Raw genomic sequence first — 13,326 nt, forward strand, 5'->3', positions numbered from 1 at the left:
TGTTAAATGGATGTTTCTGTGAAAACTGCCATAATTACATCCTTGCATTACATCTCTCTTCATTAAAAAATGATTATTCATCCCTGTGCAGAGAATACACACTCTTCTGACTCCCATCTACACAAAGCGGAAAGGAGATAATGGTGATGTGGGAGAGGATGCCAATGCGATTGCCATGGTAGATGGACCGAAAACAGACCACAACATGCTCTGATGCGTGAAAACTTGCCCTTGATTTGATTTGATTTGAAAAGTCGCCTTTTCACTGACTACTTGGCAACCCATGCCATCCCGAGGTTCTTAAAACACGCATTATATTTGCCGGTTTACTTGCAGATCTTAACAGGTTGAACATCACCCTTGTAAAACGTTTGTTCAAATTATTGAAGGGTTTTGAACTTTTTTTGTTACCATTTTTTAATGCATGGCAAATGAAAGTATGAAATGATTTTACTTTACTACTGATTAGGACCACCCTGGGATGTAACATTGAGTATTTTCTAACTATCAACCAAACAATCAAAGTTCAAGTCACATACTTTCGGGTAGTCAAGATACTTGTCAAGCCCATGCCATGGTAATCTTACCCCATTCATTTACCTGGGGAATGCAATAAATGACTTCTTAGGTCTGCCAATATAAATCGTTCACATGATTTTGATATCATCTTGACACACCATAAAAGAATTTCAGTGTTCATTCTACCCGTCATGAAATAGAATTTGATATCGGTTTATGAACTGTATTTTTCTGTGGACCTGTTGTACGGAATATTGTAAATGTTATGGTACGAGACTTGCCATTGATGATGTGCTGTGGTGTTAGAATTTACTGTAGAATTGATTAGTTTTTTTCAAGAAAATGCCAGAGTGTATGATTCTTTGGCATTCTTTGTGATGATAGAACTTCAGAAGGTTTTGAAGTTAAACCTACATAGTGTGGAGGGGGGTCTAACATATCTGTACTAAGTTAAAAGAATGTTTATGCTACAGTAAACATTGCTTGTGAATATTTTGGATGTAGGTAGACTACTGCGTAGGCCCCCTGGGTGGCTGGTGGTTTTCTATGACTTTCAACCTCTTAAGCCATTGATACAAAACTGCCAGCCAACCAGAAGGTCTGTGAATTAGGCTAGGATATAGGCAGCTTTGCAATTTAGCAGTGGTGTCCATACGCACAGAAATTATAAGGCTTTTGGAGCTGAAGTCAAGCTGCTAAGTTTTTTGCTTGCTGTATGCATGGGTATTGCAGGTTCTTCTACGCATACTTTTTTCTCACTTTTCAAGGACAAAATGTTTTTGCGAATACTTTTTTCTCACTTTTCAAAGACAAAGTGTTTGAAAGCAGGGAAAGTTGTCAATGTCTTAGGCATTCTTCTACCGTCCCCAGCCTTCTTGCAGCTCTTGACTTTCCCTTCCTTAACTTAATCCACAGCAGCTTCCCATGTATTATAATTAGTTGTGTGTGCATGTATGAAACATTGTTAAACTTTACCTAATTGACTGCCAAGGTTTGAAAATAACATTTATGATTATAATCATAGTAGTGGTAACATCTGATTGTAGATTATACAGATAACTCAAAGGTGATATTTGTAACATTGTGACAATTGTATTCTGCTGTAAATATGTCAGCCTATATATGAACTTTTGGTGAGTGAATGTAAGCGTGTGTCGGATCTATCCTATGTGTTGTTTGGTGTTTACCACTGTCATGCATGGTCCTGAACTGCTGTTTGTAAACACTTGTTGATGTTTATGTTGACATATCATAGTACACATATTGGTAAACATCTCTACCAATGCTTCATATCACAAAGAACAAAATCCAGCTGAGGTTTAGTCAAATCCAAGTATTTTTGTAAGAATCCAAAATATCAGCAGAAATTGAAATTATCATAACTTCATCATCTAACTTTAAAGGATCTATAGTGTTCTTTATAGAAAGAATGGTAGGAATGGATTCCATTCGACTCTCTCAGTCACTGTACATTAATATTATATTATATGGTACATTTGGTGTGGTGTGATTTGGATAAGTATAGTTTCATTACAATGTAGTAGAATATCTAAAAGTCGTGTGAGGTGATCTTGATAGTATGTCAGTTTTTAATCTTAGATGGGTAATTTCGGATCAGTGAATAAAGATGGATACCTAACCCTAAAACTGCCTCCTTTTTTGGCGACGCCTCAGGGGCGAGCCTAATAGTATACTTTACGCCCGTTCTGTAAGAATTCCCAGAATTGTTTAGGCATGTCTGGAATGTGTTGAGTATTCCCTGGGGAATTTGTTTTGAAGTTACCTTTCCCCTGTCTCCCTGTGTTAATTTTGAAAGTAGCACATATGGTAAACAGTTTAATTTGGCAATTTAATCACAGTATTTGTTTGTCATGTATTTGTCAAAAGGTATATGTGTGAAGTAAAGGGATAGTTATGTCTGTTGATCTACTAGTATTTTAGCTATATCTTTCGCCAGGGCTTGTTGCAATGATCTGAATATTTTTAAAGAAGCCTTTTTTACAAGAACGAATAATACGTTACATTCTGATAAGATACAACTGGAAATAGAAATATCAAAACTTTATGTTTTAAATAAGTTGTATTTTGTTTGAAATAAGAACAAACTGAACACAATAATCCTTTGAATTTTATTATATATGATTTCAAATATTGAATGATTCAGTTGTAAGCCGCTCATATGTCTTCAGGTTAGGGACTATTTAAATCGCCAACGTTGGAAAAGAAACAGACAATCACATTGTGTTTTTTGTCTCTTTTACTTTATTAACATGGTAAGAGAAAATAAGATAGTTAATAAAGCAATGTTATGGAAGATACATTTCCATGTTGTACATTAAAGTAAAATATTTGTACAAGTAGCAAATCGTTTACTTGGCCATTCATGCCACAGAAATTCTGGAACTATAGACTGAATGTCAAGCCTAACTAGATTGATCCCCACGATTGTTGGTTAGGTGATACACAGCATTTGAAAGCTGCTGTTACTGCCGTTCAAGTTCAACTCTTTCTGATGACTGTTGTCTTTATTGTCATGCAGAGCTGAAAGAAACAATGTTAACAGGCTCGATCACCTCCTTCCATGACAACCATAATCAACATGTAAACATGTATGGATGTCTATCAGTTTTATTTAGATGATTGAAATGTCATGCCCTATCATACAATGTACAATCTAATTGATTAAACCAACGCACCACCCATCCCTCTTCCCCAACTCCAAACCAAACATGGGTTTGGTCTGGTTTTCAAGTACCTGGTCAAAATACTTGGGCATTCCAAGTTCAGTTTTTAAACCAACCATCTCAATTCAGTATGAGTATAATGACTATGTAATATGTGGGCTTGCTATGATGCATATGGAAACTGAAACTTAACATGCAAGAACTTTAATTTGGAGGGGGTAGACAAGGCTTGTACAGGTGTTTTGTATCCCTCTCCATTCATCGTAATCGAAAAAAAAACAAGGAAAGAAAGAAAAGGAAATGAATGTTACTAACCATGTTGTCCAGGCAAACTGTTTGAACAGCCTCCATGTAACTTGTCCTCCTGATTGGTCGCCCGGTTTGGCTGCTCCAGCCTTCCTCAATCCTCCTATCCTTATTATCTCGTAACTCCTGAAAAAGCAAGCTGATGAATAACTCACAACTTTGGTTGTACAGAAGTTTCGTACATGACATGCAACTATTTTTTGGAAGTCAGAACGTGTTAGGGATTAATATTCCTATGATGTTCGGTGGAAAATGGAAGATGACATATATCTTATGCTTTCTATGGTTACGTTGTTCAACCCTACACTTGAAAGCATTTCAGATCCAAAATCTAAACACGTCCGTAACTGGACATGTAGAAAATTCATTTTTCTTCTAGAAGTTTCTCATTATACATGGGCATGGTCCTCTCCACAAATAAATAAACAAAACTCCTGCAACTTTAACTTAAATCGATGCACATTAATGGGTAACTGAACTGTTCGGAAAATCTGTAACTCACCGGTGAGGGATATTTGTGTCGGCTGAGCTTAACAGGATATTTGTGACTTTGTAAGTTTCCAAGAAACATTTCCATGTCGAAAAGATAAGGTACTTATCATCTCTCTTTCAAACTGTACTTATAAGTTTGCACAAATCAAAATCCGTAAAATCTAAACGAGCTCATTGTGAGGTATATGGGGGAGGGCAGGGGTGCTACAATTCAAATCAGTTTTCCATCACGCAGTGTGAAGACATATAGAAGACTTGTCGTTTGTAACCACTATGTTGGACAATAGAATTAATGTAGACCACGAAATAACGTAGTGATCAAGCATAGAAACGGCAAGTTCTATGTGTATAGAAAAATATGCGCCGTACAACAGGTTTAGACCTAGAACTTCACTAACCTTCAGACCGCTATCTGACTCTCTGACGGAAGGTGTGGGCGCCTTCCTGGCCTTTTCCTTGGCTCCGGACGGGTTGAGGTCGACGCAGCGTTTTGAACAATGGATCAAACTTCTGATGGTCAAATGGTCATATGGCGTCCTAAAAGCGCGATTAATTAATCTACTGTCGTTTGCCCTGCCCTGGTTCCGCCTTACCGTGGTTGGTTGGTCGGTGGTTGGCTACGCCTTACTGTCGTTCACGCCCAGCTGTCGGTGGTTAGTTGCGCACTGCTGTCGTTCACGCCCAGCTGTCGGTGATTGGTTGCGCACTGCTGTCGTTCACGCCCAGCTATCGGTGATTGGTTGCGCTCTGCTGTGGGCATTCTAGAAAGCCACACCCTGAGATCCGGAGGGACTGATACTAAAATTCCACCAGCTGGATGCCAGATGTCAACACAAAGACTTGATGTTATTTATAAATCCTTTGTTCACCCTCTCCTTGAATATGGTGACATTATAATGTTATATGGCATGGGTGTACTTTATGTGATTCCCAATGATTAGAACGAGTCCGAATATGTATACGAATACGAATGCGCTCTTGTACTTTCAGGGGCTGTATAGGGGTCTTCGTATTCTTCGCTCCTTGCTGAACTAGGTCGGGAAAACTTTCGGATCGTCGTCATGTTCACCCGCTGATCATGTTCTACAAAACTGTTCATAGCCATACTCGCCAGTAATACTGAAATTTTGGCTTGACCCAGTCATATTGTAGTTAGCAAACGTTCCAAAACTTAGTATTACTTGGTTTATATATTGATTGTTTATTGTATATATTGCTTGTTTGTATCGAACTACCCAAATGCTGTATCTTCAGATGTGATGTTGGATATTAGCTACGTATACTTGCTAGAGTGGATCACCTCGGTATCCTGTGTATTCTTCCGCCGATTAATAAATGAATAAAAACACACACAAATACCGACCCTTCAGCTATAACCTTCACCAGGGAGGGAAACACATGTTCCGCCTTTTAACTGATGGTCTAACTGAGCGGGTCTTTAGTAATTTTCCTTAAGGGCATGTTGGCATTGACACGACAAACTAACTGGCCAGTGCAGGTACTGGGAGCAGTCTGGCATCTAGGCTGTATAGGAATGATTGCTTTGTTCATCCCTCAACCTATTTTTGTTGTGTTTCTTTGCGTCCGGTATGCATCTGTGTTTCCACATATACTAGTACAGACGAAGCCACTTAATTGCACCTCGGATAAACGCACACTCCATTTAATTGCACCAAATCCCCAAATCCCAAACCGGTTCCCATTCACTGCATTGTTAGTGACTCCGCATATCTGCACGCTCCTTCACAGCGTCGTAATAAATTGACTTGTTCCACTGAATATGCGGGTGCGAGTCTTTTATGCAATTCACTTTTTGGCCGCATGAGGGCTACTATAGCGGTTTGTTCGCAAAGACAGCCATGGGACAGAGAGCGTATTTTTGGTGCGCGAAGCATGCTGGGAGGACGGTAGTATCCTGGGGACGTGAATGTATGTGTGGATCTGCGGAGAAGGCCAAACTCGCTACCGTAGCAAACTCCCTTCCGTGACATAACTCCCCTCTCGGCAATCTAGAAGGGTAATCTAACACCCTCGCAGCGCCACCAAATTAGGTACATTTTAAAGTTCCCTTTGATATAACGTATCACCATTGTGGCAACATTTTACCCCCGAAATAGTAAACTTTCGTCTTGTTTTCGCCTCGGTAACTGTAGAAAATACTAGCTAACTAGTGTACAGTCACACGTTGTATAGAGACGCACACAAGAGTCACACAACTTACGATTTGCTAAGGTAATTGAGACAAACACAAAACAAAACAAAATGACAGCCGTGGATTCCATATAGTTTTATTTTGTGTATTGGTTGAGCCCACGATCTAAACCTATGGCTTCTTCGCGGCGCTGGGTACGAGCGTGGCATATCTGTACCACGCATTGTCACCAATGCCGGATAACTGCACCAAATTTTTTTTAAAATCCTCCACAAGTTGACTTAAAAATCGGCAAACGCTGTACAAATGAGCCGATACTTGCCGGTGTAAAGGCACAATACTGCCAATATGTTATGAGTAACAAAAGAAGGCGGTCTCCATTGACAGTCACGTTGATAGGAATCGTATGGGAGGTCCCGGGTGGGTCACAGGGCGTGTAGGAACCATTAAGAGACGCACGCCTACCAAAGGCGGCATTACGCTGTACTCAATAAAGATTGGTCTCTACCTGTACACTGTCTTATTACTGTGAATGCATTCAAGTTCGCGGGGATTTGATTTCGCATTAAGGATGACATGGGGTGTTGTCGGTGGATCGAGGTTCGCGGCAGCGCTATAGTCACATACTGCTGTAATTATGAAAGACCGGCGTCTTTACGTCACATTCAGTCGGAAACCGTACAGCGAGTCAGCAAAACCTACAAACACGTAGGAAGACATAGCAGTCGCTTTTGGCGGTGCGGTGCTGACATGATCATCTGTCACATTCTTTTATGGCAGAGCTGAATCCGCGTCGTAGAAACTTCCTGCATTCACCAGAACGAGGTAAACGCGGATTCGGCTCTGCTATAAGGAGAATGATCTGTCACTGATCTAAGTCATCTAACCATATCTACCCACTGGGTACATTGTACAACTCACTACCATGGTGTCGACAGTCTAATTTGTCCAAACATTAGAGGGGGCACTGCTCTGGGCTCACCCGTAATCAGTAACCAAGTCTTAGGTTCAGTTCCTAGTTTCATGATCTTTCATGGCGGTACATGATTTACGTAAATCGACAACTGTGCTCTACGTTATGTAACACAGAAACTGTTATCCCATGACGATGTTTCAGAATGCCTCCCCTGTAACGTTACGTGTGTTGTAAATTAATGCGGTAGATCGCATGGAAAATGAAAGAATGCAAAATCAAAACAGGTCAGTCGTAGTCATTTCTTTATTTTCAGCAAAGGGTCATGTTTTCGTTGTGCTAGTGTTTCTGACTAACAATACACAACCACCCCCCCCCCCCCCGCCCATGATGGTGCGGTCCAGCTGGGCATTTCGCATAATTGCACCAGCCGCATAATTGCACCAAAAACGCTGACAAATGGGTGGTGCAGTTAAGCGGATTCTACTGTATATAATTTGGCCGGCATAACTCAAGACGTGCAAGAAGCTACGGATAAAGCACGTTGAAATCACTATCTCCATGAATAATGGAATGATAGTTGTTGGCCTGTCTGTTGGTTTGTGTTTCTATCATACACATAAGAAATATAGCTGCATAAAACCCCAAAAAATTGGGTCTTTAAGTGTTTGTTGAGAAGAAAACCGACCAAAGAAAACAACGTTAACATCGCTGTCGTCTGGCGACGTTGTTTTCCCGCCATTTTTTTTTGGGCCGCAATGGTGGCGGAACCATTAACGCACAGATTTGTAACGCTCTAACATGTGATTGGTACCGTCTATGAAAAGGAAACTGTATATAGAGATGGCGAAGATATTTCCCAATAAGTTGACGTAAGCGGTGTCGTTTTTTCGTAATGATTTTGCAAGTCGGGTCGCATGCAAGACGTACGTCGGGCCGCGCGCACAGTGCGTAGTAGCCTATTTCCCGTGAAAAAATGAGCTGGGATGCGCTGGACATAGCCCTTCTCACATGACGTGAGAAGTGCACACAGTCAAACATTTTCCGGTCAAAAGAAAGCTAGAATATAGCAGACTTCAAGCCTTATTTACATTTCCCTAACTTCATCACCAACTTCCAAAGAGAGCAAAATAACCAAAGCGTGCTAAGTTAGGTACACTATCTGGCGTAGCACTAAATCAGAAGGTACATTCGTGAAAATGTCTCACTGCGTCTTCCGCGTGTAACGCGGAGCGTGAAGGGCCCATGCATGAACAGTATGAATACATTTCTTGTCCATGTATGTTCTTTAGATGAATGTGTTCAAAATACATTCATTAAAACATGACCATTCTCTGGCAACCAGCAATGGAGCGCCGTGAGTTCGAGTGCGTAAAAAAAACGTGACATGTTAGGGCACCCCCCGTTGATATATACTCACTGTAAATCTCGTCATTGTCGAAAACAGGCCCAAAAGGCCCAACACATGTAACTGATACAGAGTCCAGCATCATGGAAAAACAAAGTTTATAGTACTGATAAAAATCTACCACTCAATTATCACGACCATATACCAAGTCCATGTCACAGGATGTTCGACAATCTAATCTATTATTTAAAGTGCACACGTATAGTATCAAACCACGCCACCAACATTTATCAATAGCAAACCTTACACCGTCGCCATGGCAATGCTTTTTCATTGCCAATCTTATTTTTATTTTCCTCGGGATTGTAACATTCACTTTATTGTGTCAACAGTGAGGATATACAGTACACTGCAGTTGCAAAATATCTAAAGTTTGCTATCTAGAGTCCTACATACATTGGGTGACATATAGTTATTGCTTGATTGAGCTACTGTGCAACTCGTGATGTAGCCTCCTTTGCAGACTTCTTGAGCGGTGGCGTGTATTTTTTGCGGAGCGCTGATTTCGGATTTCGGACGCTTCCTTTGCTCGTCATGGCGATTAAGATGCTTCCTTTGCTACTATCCCCAGGTGTCCTTGAGTAACCTTGACCTTGTTCTTCAATTCACCTCAGTCAGGGTTAAGATGAATGCGATTAGACTTTATATTGAACTTACAATATCTCTCCGTGACATGTAGAGTTAGATTCCTCCATACAAAAGCAGTTTCTAGTGTGCGGTACGTTTAAGGTTTCACGTGATGTAACGTTAGAGTAAATGAACGACCTTGGTGTATTTCCTATAGCTTCAGTACGAACGCGCCCTTGTCAAATACGTAATTAAAACATGCAAGCCTATGGGGTGAAAAAAACTCATGAATGAGATCATAAGGTGCGGTGCGACTTTGATCGATCGGCACTGGTGTTTTTACAAAACACCTGTCCCTGGGCCTCACCTAGTTGACATTTCTCCGTGACAAAATTTACGTCTGCCCGGTTTCTGGAATGTGTGGCTATCAATCTTCGAGTCTGACTAGGCGTATCAGATCGCAGAGGTTGAAACTTTGGGGCCCAAACCAGCACCACTTCCGAGTGAACCTAAAAGCTACATGTCCATAGCATATTCTATTAGAACGTGAGATACCAAAACAGGATTTTCCGCTGCAGTACCAGGGAAAATCGCTCGGGTCTATGGCCGAGCCTTAATTTTCTTGACACCCACCCACATACAAAATCACAAGAATTCATCAATATTTCTAGTCTTCTTGCTAGCTGTTAAATCACAAACAAACGAAACCATAAACTAATACCATACGCACACTACCGAAAACACATCCCTTTTCACACCGACTTGATTACTTTATACGGATGACAACCGCGCGCGTATCTCCTTTCGGCCGTTTAAAAAAGGTTTACGACTATACTGTAGTAACTATACTGCAACATGTGTAAATCGTACAAAGAAGCTACAAGATGAGACAATATACGCTAAAAGTTGCACACACAAAAAAACACAAAAAGGATACTAATGTCGTAGAAATCCTTTTCTCCCATCGACATTTTTGCCATGTGAAAACGGTATTTCGAGCCCAGATTTAAGTCTTCCATATCAACCATCCTGATCACTTAGATTTCATAATGAAGGGAACTGTTTGCCCAACTTTTCTTTCGCAAACTCGCATTAGTTTTTGAGTCTACAAAGGATGTCAAATAATCAGATCAGTAAAAAGCACGATGATAACCTAAAGGTTCCGCGAACCTCCGCTAGGTCAATATGCTGACAAGCACCGGTCCATTCGTCTTGTCTCGTGTTGAGATGTAAACCAGATACAGCAAACTTTGATAAGGAATCAGAGCCCGCCCTCCTACGAACCAGGAATAAACTAGTCCAAAGTTTGACGTCTCTCGTTGAACAGTTGCCATGTTAAAAAGTTTTCAGGACAGGCCTACATGTATGTACCATCCAGTAGTAGACACTGGTCAGCAAGCGAAAAGATTGAACCTTCGGTTACTTCGCTTCGGAGGATGGTACCCAGGCTACTGGAACATTATACACTGAACCGTGCTTCGGGGGTGGACAGCTAAGGGTGGCTTGACAATTCCCTAAAGGGACACGAACTTTGAACGAACTTTGGCTGTTGGCATCAATTGAATTGGACGACGGGTTGATTAATGGGGAATGTAACGTAGTATGACATTGTTTATCCGCAAGATTGTGCTTCACACATAACGTTATGTCATTCCTATATGGGAAATTAGTCGACTGGTTAGAATGATTCACCAGCCATGTCCAAGTGACTAGTAAATAGATAAAATAAATAAATTCACCCTAAGAGAGTTAGGGCTAAATATTGAAGTGAGCGTAACTCCAGGAATTGGGGAATAAACGTTGGAGAAACCCGCGTAGTTTTTCAGAAATTTCGAGGCTTCGGTAACTTTATAGGAGACTTAAATGCGTGAACGCAAGGAAGACATCTAACATACAGGTGTCCTTATCGAGTGTAGCTGTGTAGTGCAGAACAATCCACAACCCGGGCCTAAGCGTCCTCTTCTCGTATCGTCACAGCAGCGACAGCCTTGCAGGTTATGAGCAGTCATGAACGTTTTACAATGCTCTATAGCTAGAGTCGGGGTCTTCTCAGGGTGGGGTCTTCTTTGACATTAGTTAGGCAAGATTTTCTGGAATCTCCAAGAAGAAGAAAGGATCTACTTTGCAGAGGTCAGTCTCTGTTTTTTAAAAGTCCTCCTATAGTGTGAAATATGTTAGTATTGAACGCTAATGGAGATCTTAATAAACAAACTAACAAACAAACTAACCTACTTGTTCTATGCCTGTCTTTGCAACATTGGTACTAATGCTCTAGTATTGTGTTTGTAACCATTCGCCCCCTCCAACTAGCGAACTTTAAAAAAATAAAAATAAAACAGGCGTAAAACACAAAAAAAATGAGCCGGATCCTTACATCTGCTTGGAGATTTAGAGGAGTTGACCTGAGTCGCCCCTGGACCATGGAACAGTGTGACTTCCATATGTCCTGCACCACATTTCAGTGGTAGTGGGCGTGATTCGCCTAGTCTGGTAACCAAACCTATTTTAGCTCCCGAGTCTCTTCTGTCCTCTCATAGCAAATAGCTGAGAGGACAGGATAGACTCGGGAGCTATAATAGGTTTGGATACCCAAGGAGGTTTTATATATAAAACCTCCTTGGGATACCAGACTATGATTCACCTTCCCCGACCGTTACCTTGTCCCATCCTTATCCTGACGGCCGGGGACTCTATAAAGCACCAGCTTCCTCCATCCTTCCCTGTCCTTCGCCCTCTTGTCTGCAGTCTGCCAGTGACCAGCCTGTCCAGTCCCTGGTGGCGTGGCCTCTGTCAGGGAGCCAGCCGTAAGAAATCGCGGCCGATACTACAAACGTCCTTGTTCTATGCCTGCCTTTGCAATATTGGTACTATTTCCTGGTGCTCTAGTATTGTGTTTCTGACCATTCGACTCCTCCATTGAACTAGCGAGCCGCGACCGACACCTCTGCTTGGAGAATAACCTTCCTCTGCTTCCGGTGCCACGGATCTTCCCTTGAAGGTGGGTTGAGATGTTCTGAGCGTGATTAGTGATCTCATCAACTTCTTGGAAAGTCTTGACCACAACCATATAAGGAAGTTCTCGTCACTTTGATGTCACGGAATATAAATTTCGCTCAGGCAACAGGAAGTGACTCAAGGCGGACAAAGAAAGGACCCCCCCCCCCCACTGAACTGTACATTGATGGATAAAACCTCCTTGGATGGACCAAGGATGGATGGACCAAGGAGTGCATGACATTATATATTATGCCTTTGGATGGACCAAGGAGGTCAGTTCTTCCTTGGAACCACACCGTGATAAACACTGTAGACCGACTGGCCGAGGCAGAATCCACTTTGGAAAGGAGCGGTTTTCCGAGGGGTGTACTGTACGTGTAGGACGAATAGCCGTTGAAGAACAGCCTGAAGAGAACAGCGTCATATCGCACGATCTCACAAGTAAGCCGATGCTGATTCATAGTTGACATGCATGTACGCGTGATGTTGGTGTTATTTTCTCTATTGGCTATGTAGTATATGGTCTCTGTAGCAGAGAGAGAGAGAGAGAGAGAGAGAGAGAGAGAGAGAGAGAGAGAGAGAGAGAGAGAGAGAGAGCTGTGTATTGTCAGGGTATGTTTTACACAGTCTATACAAGGCTCCAGAGGTGGTTGGAAAGACTACTTGGCCAAATAGAGAGTTTGCCACCTGTACGAACTGTCAGACTAGCTCCTCTGTCATGTTATCTGTCTATTTGGCCAATTTTTACTCTCTCCAGCCACCTCTGGAGCCTGGTAGAGGCTATGTTCTGTATATTCAAAACGAGAGAACACTGACGGTATTGTGCAAAATCCTTGCTCTGATTTCCACTGTTACCACGTCGGGCCCAAGGGTTTTGTAATGGAAACGACTTCTTGCATACCAAAGGTCCCGAATGAGTTGCACTGGAACTCTTACGGTTGTCAAGTAGATTTCGGTGCACAATGAGAAAACAATCAACTGTACATATTCAAACGTTAGTGCAAGGAGGTTTGATGAATTAATCTGATTTTAAACCTTCTTGGTTAGTGCAATGTCCGTGGTTATGTAATAGGCTCGCTCGAATACAAGGCCATCCGAATCACGAGTAGAAGATTCAAACATCACCCTAGCCTAGCCTCCGTTGCAGACTCATTCCGGCCGTTTCCTTTTTCAAGATTATGACTCTTTTCTCTCCCCGCCCCCCTTTTTTCTCGTCGAGAAGATGCCTACGATAGCCTGAGTACCAGCCTCCGTAGTGACCGCTGGCTAAAAAAAATCGCTTGCTACT

General features: G+C 41.8%; 1 protein-coding gene and 1 long non-coding RNA gene across 5 annotated transcripts in view; one reads left to right on the forward strand and one right to left on the reverse strand.

Annotated features, from left to right (window-relative positions):
* LOC136449010 (sodium- and chloride-dependent GABA transporter 2-like) overlaps positions 1 to 2,166 on the forward strand; it is a 32,866-nt gene extending 30,700 nt beyond the window's left edge. For all 4 annotated transcript variants that reach the window (XM_066448768.1, XM_066448769.1, XM_066448767.1 and 1 more), the window contains one exon: positions 92 to 2,166. In XM_066448768.1, coding sequence (XP_066304865.1) covers positions 92 to 214 — 123 coding nt within the window. In that variant the 3' untranslated portion in view covers positions 215 to 2,166. The remainder of the gene's footprint in view (positions 1 to 91) is intronic.
* Positions 2,167 to 2,693: 527 nt separating this feature from the next.
* Positions 2,694 to 4,740, reverse strand: LOC136449012 (uncharacterized). The gene is made up of 3 exons (XR_010757965.1): positions 4,400 to 4,740; positions 3,519 to 3,635; positions 2,694 to 3,060 (listed from the first exon to the last, which is right to left on the reverse strand). It is a non-coding gene; the product is annotated as an uncharacterized lncRNA (long non-coding RNA).
* Positions 4,741 to 13,326: the final 8,586 nt, after the last annotated feature.

The sequence above is a fragment of the Branchiostoma lanceolatum genome, chromosome 14, assembly GCF_035083965.1.
Source record: "Branchiostoma lanceolatum isolate klBraLanc5 chromosome 14, klBraLanc5.hap2, whole genome shotgun sequence".
NCBI classification, from domain to species: Eukaryota; Metazoa; Chordata; class Leptocardii; order Amphioxiformes; family Branchiostomatidae; genus Branchiostoma; species Branchiostoma lanceolatum.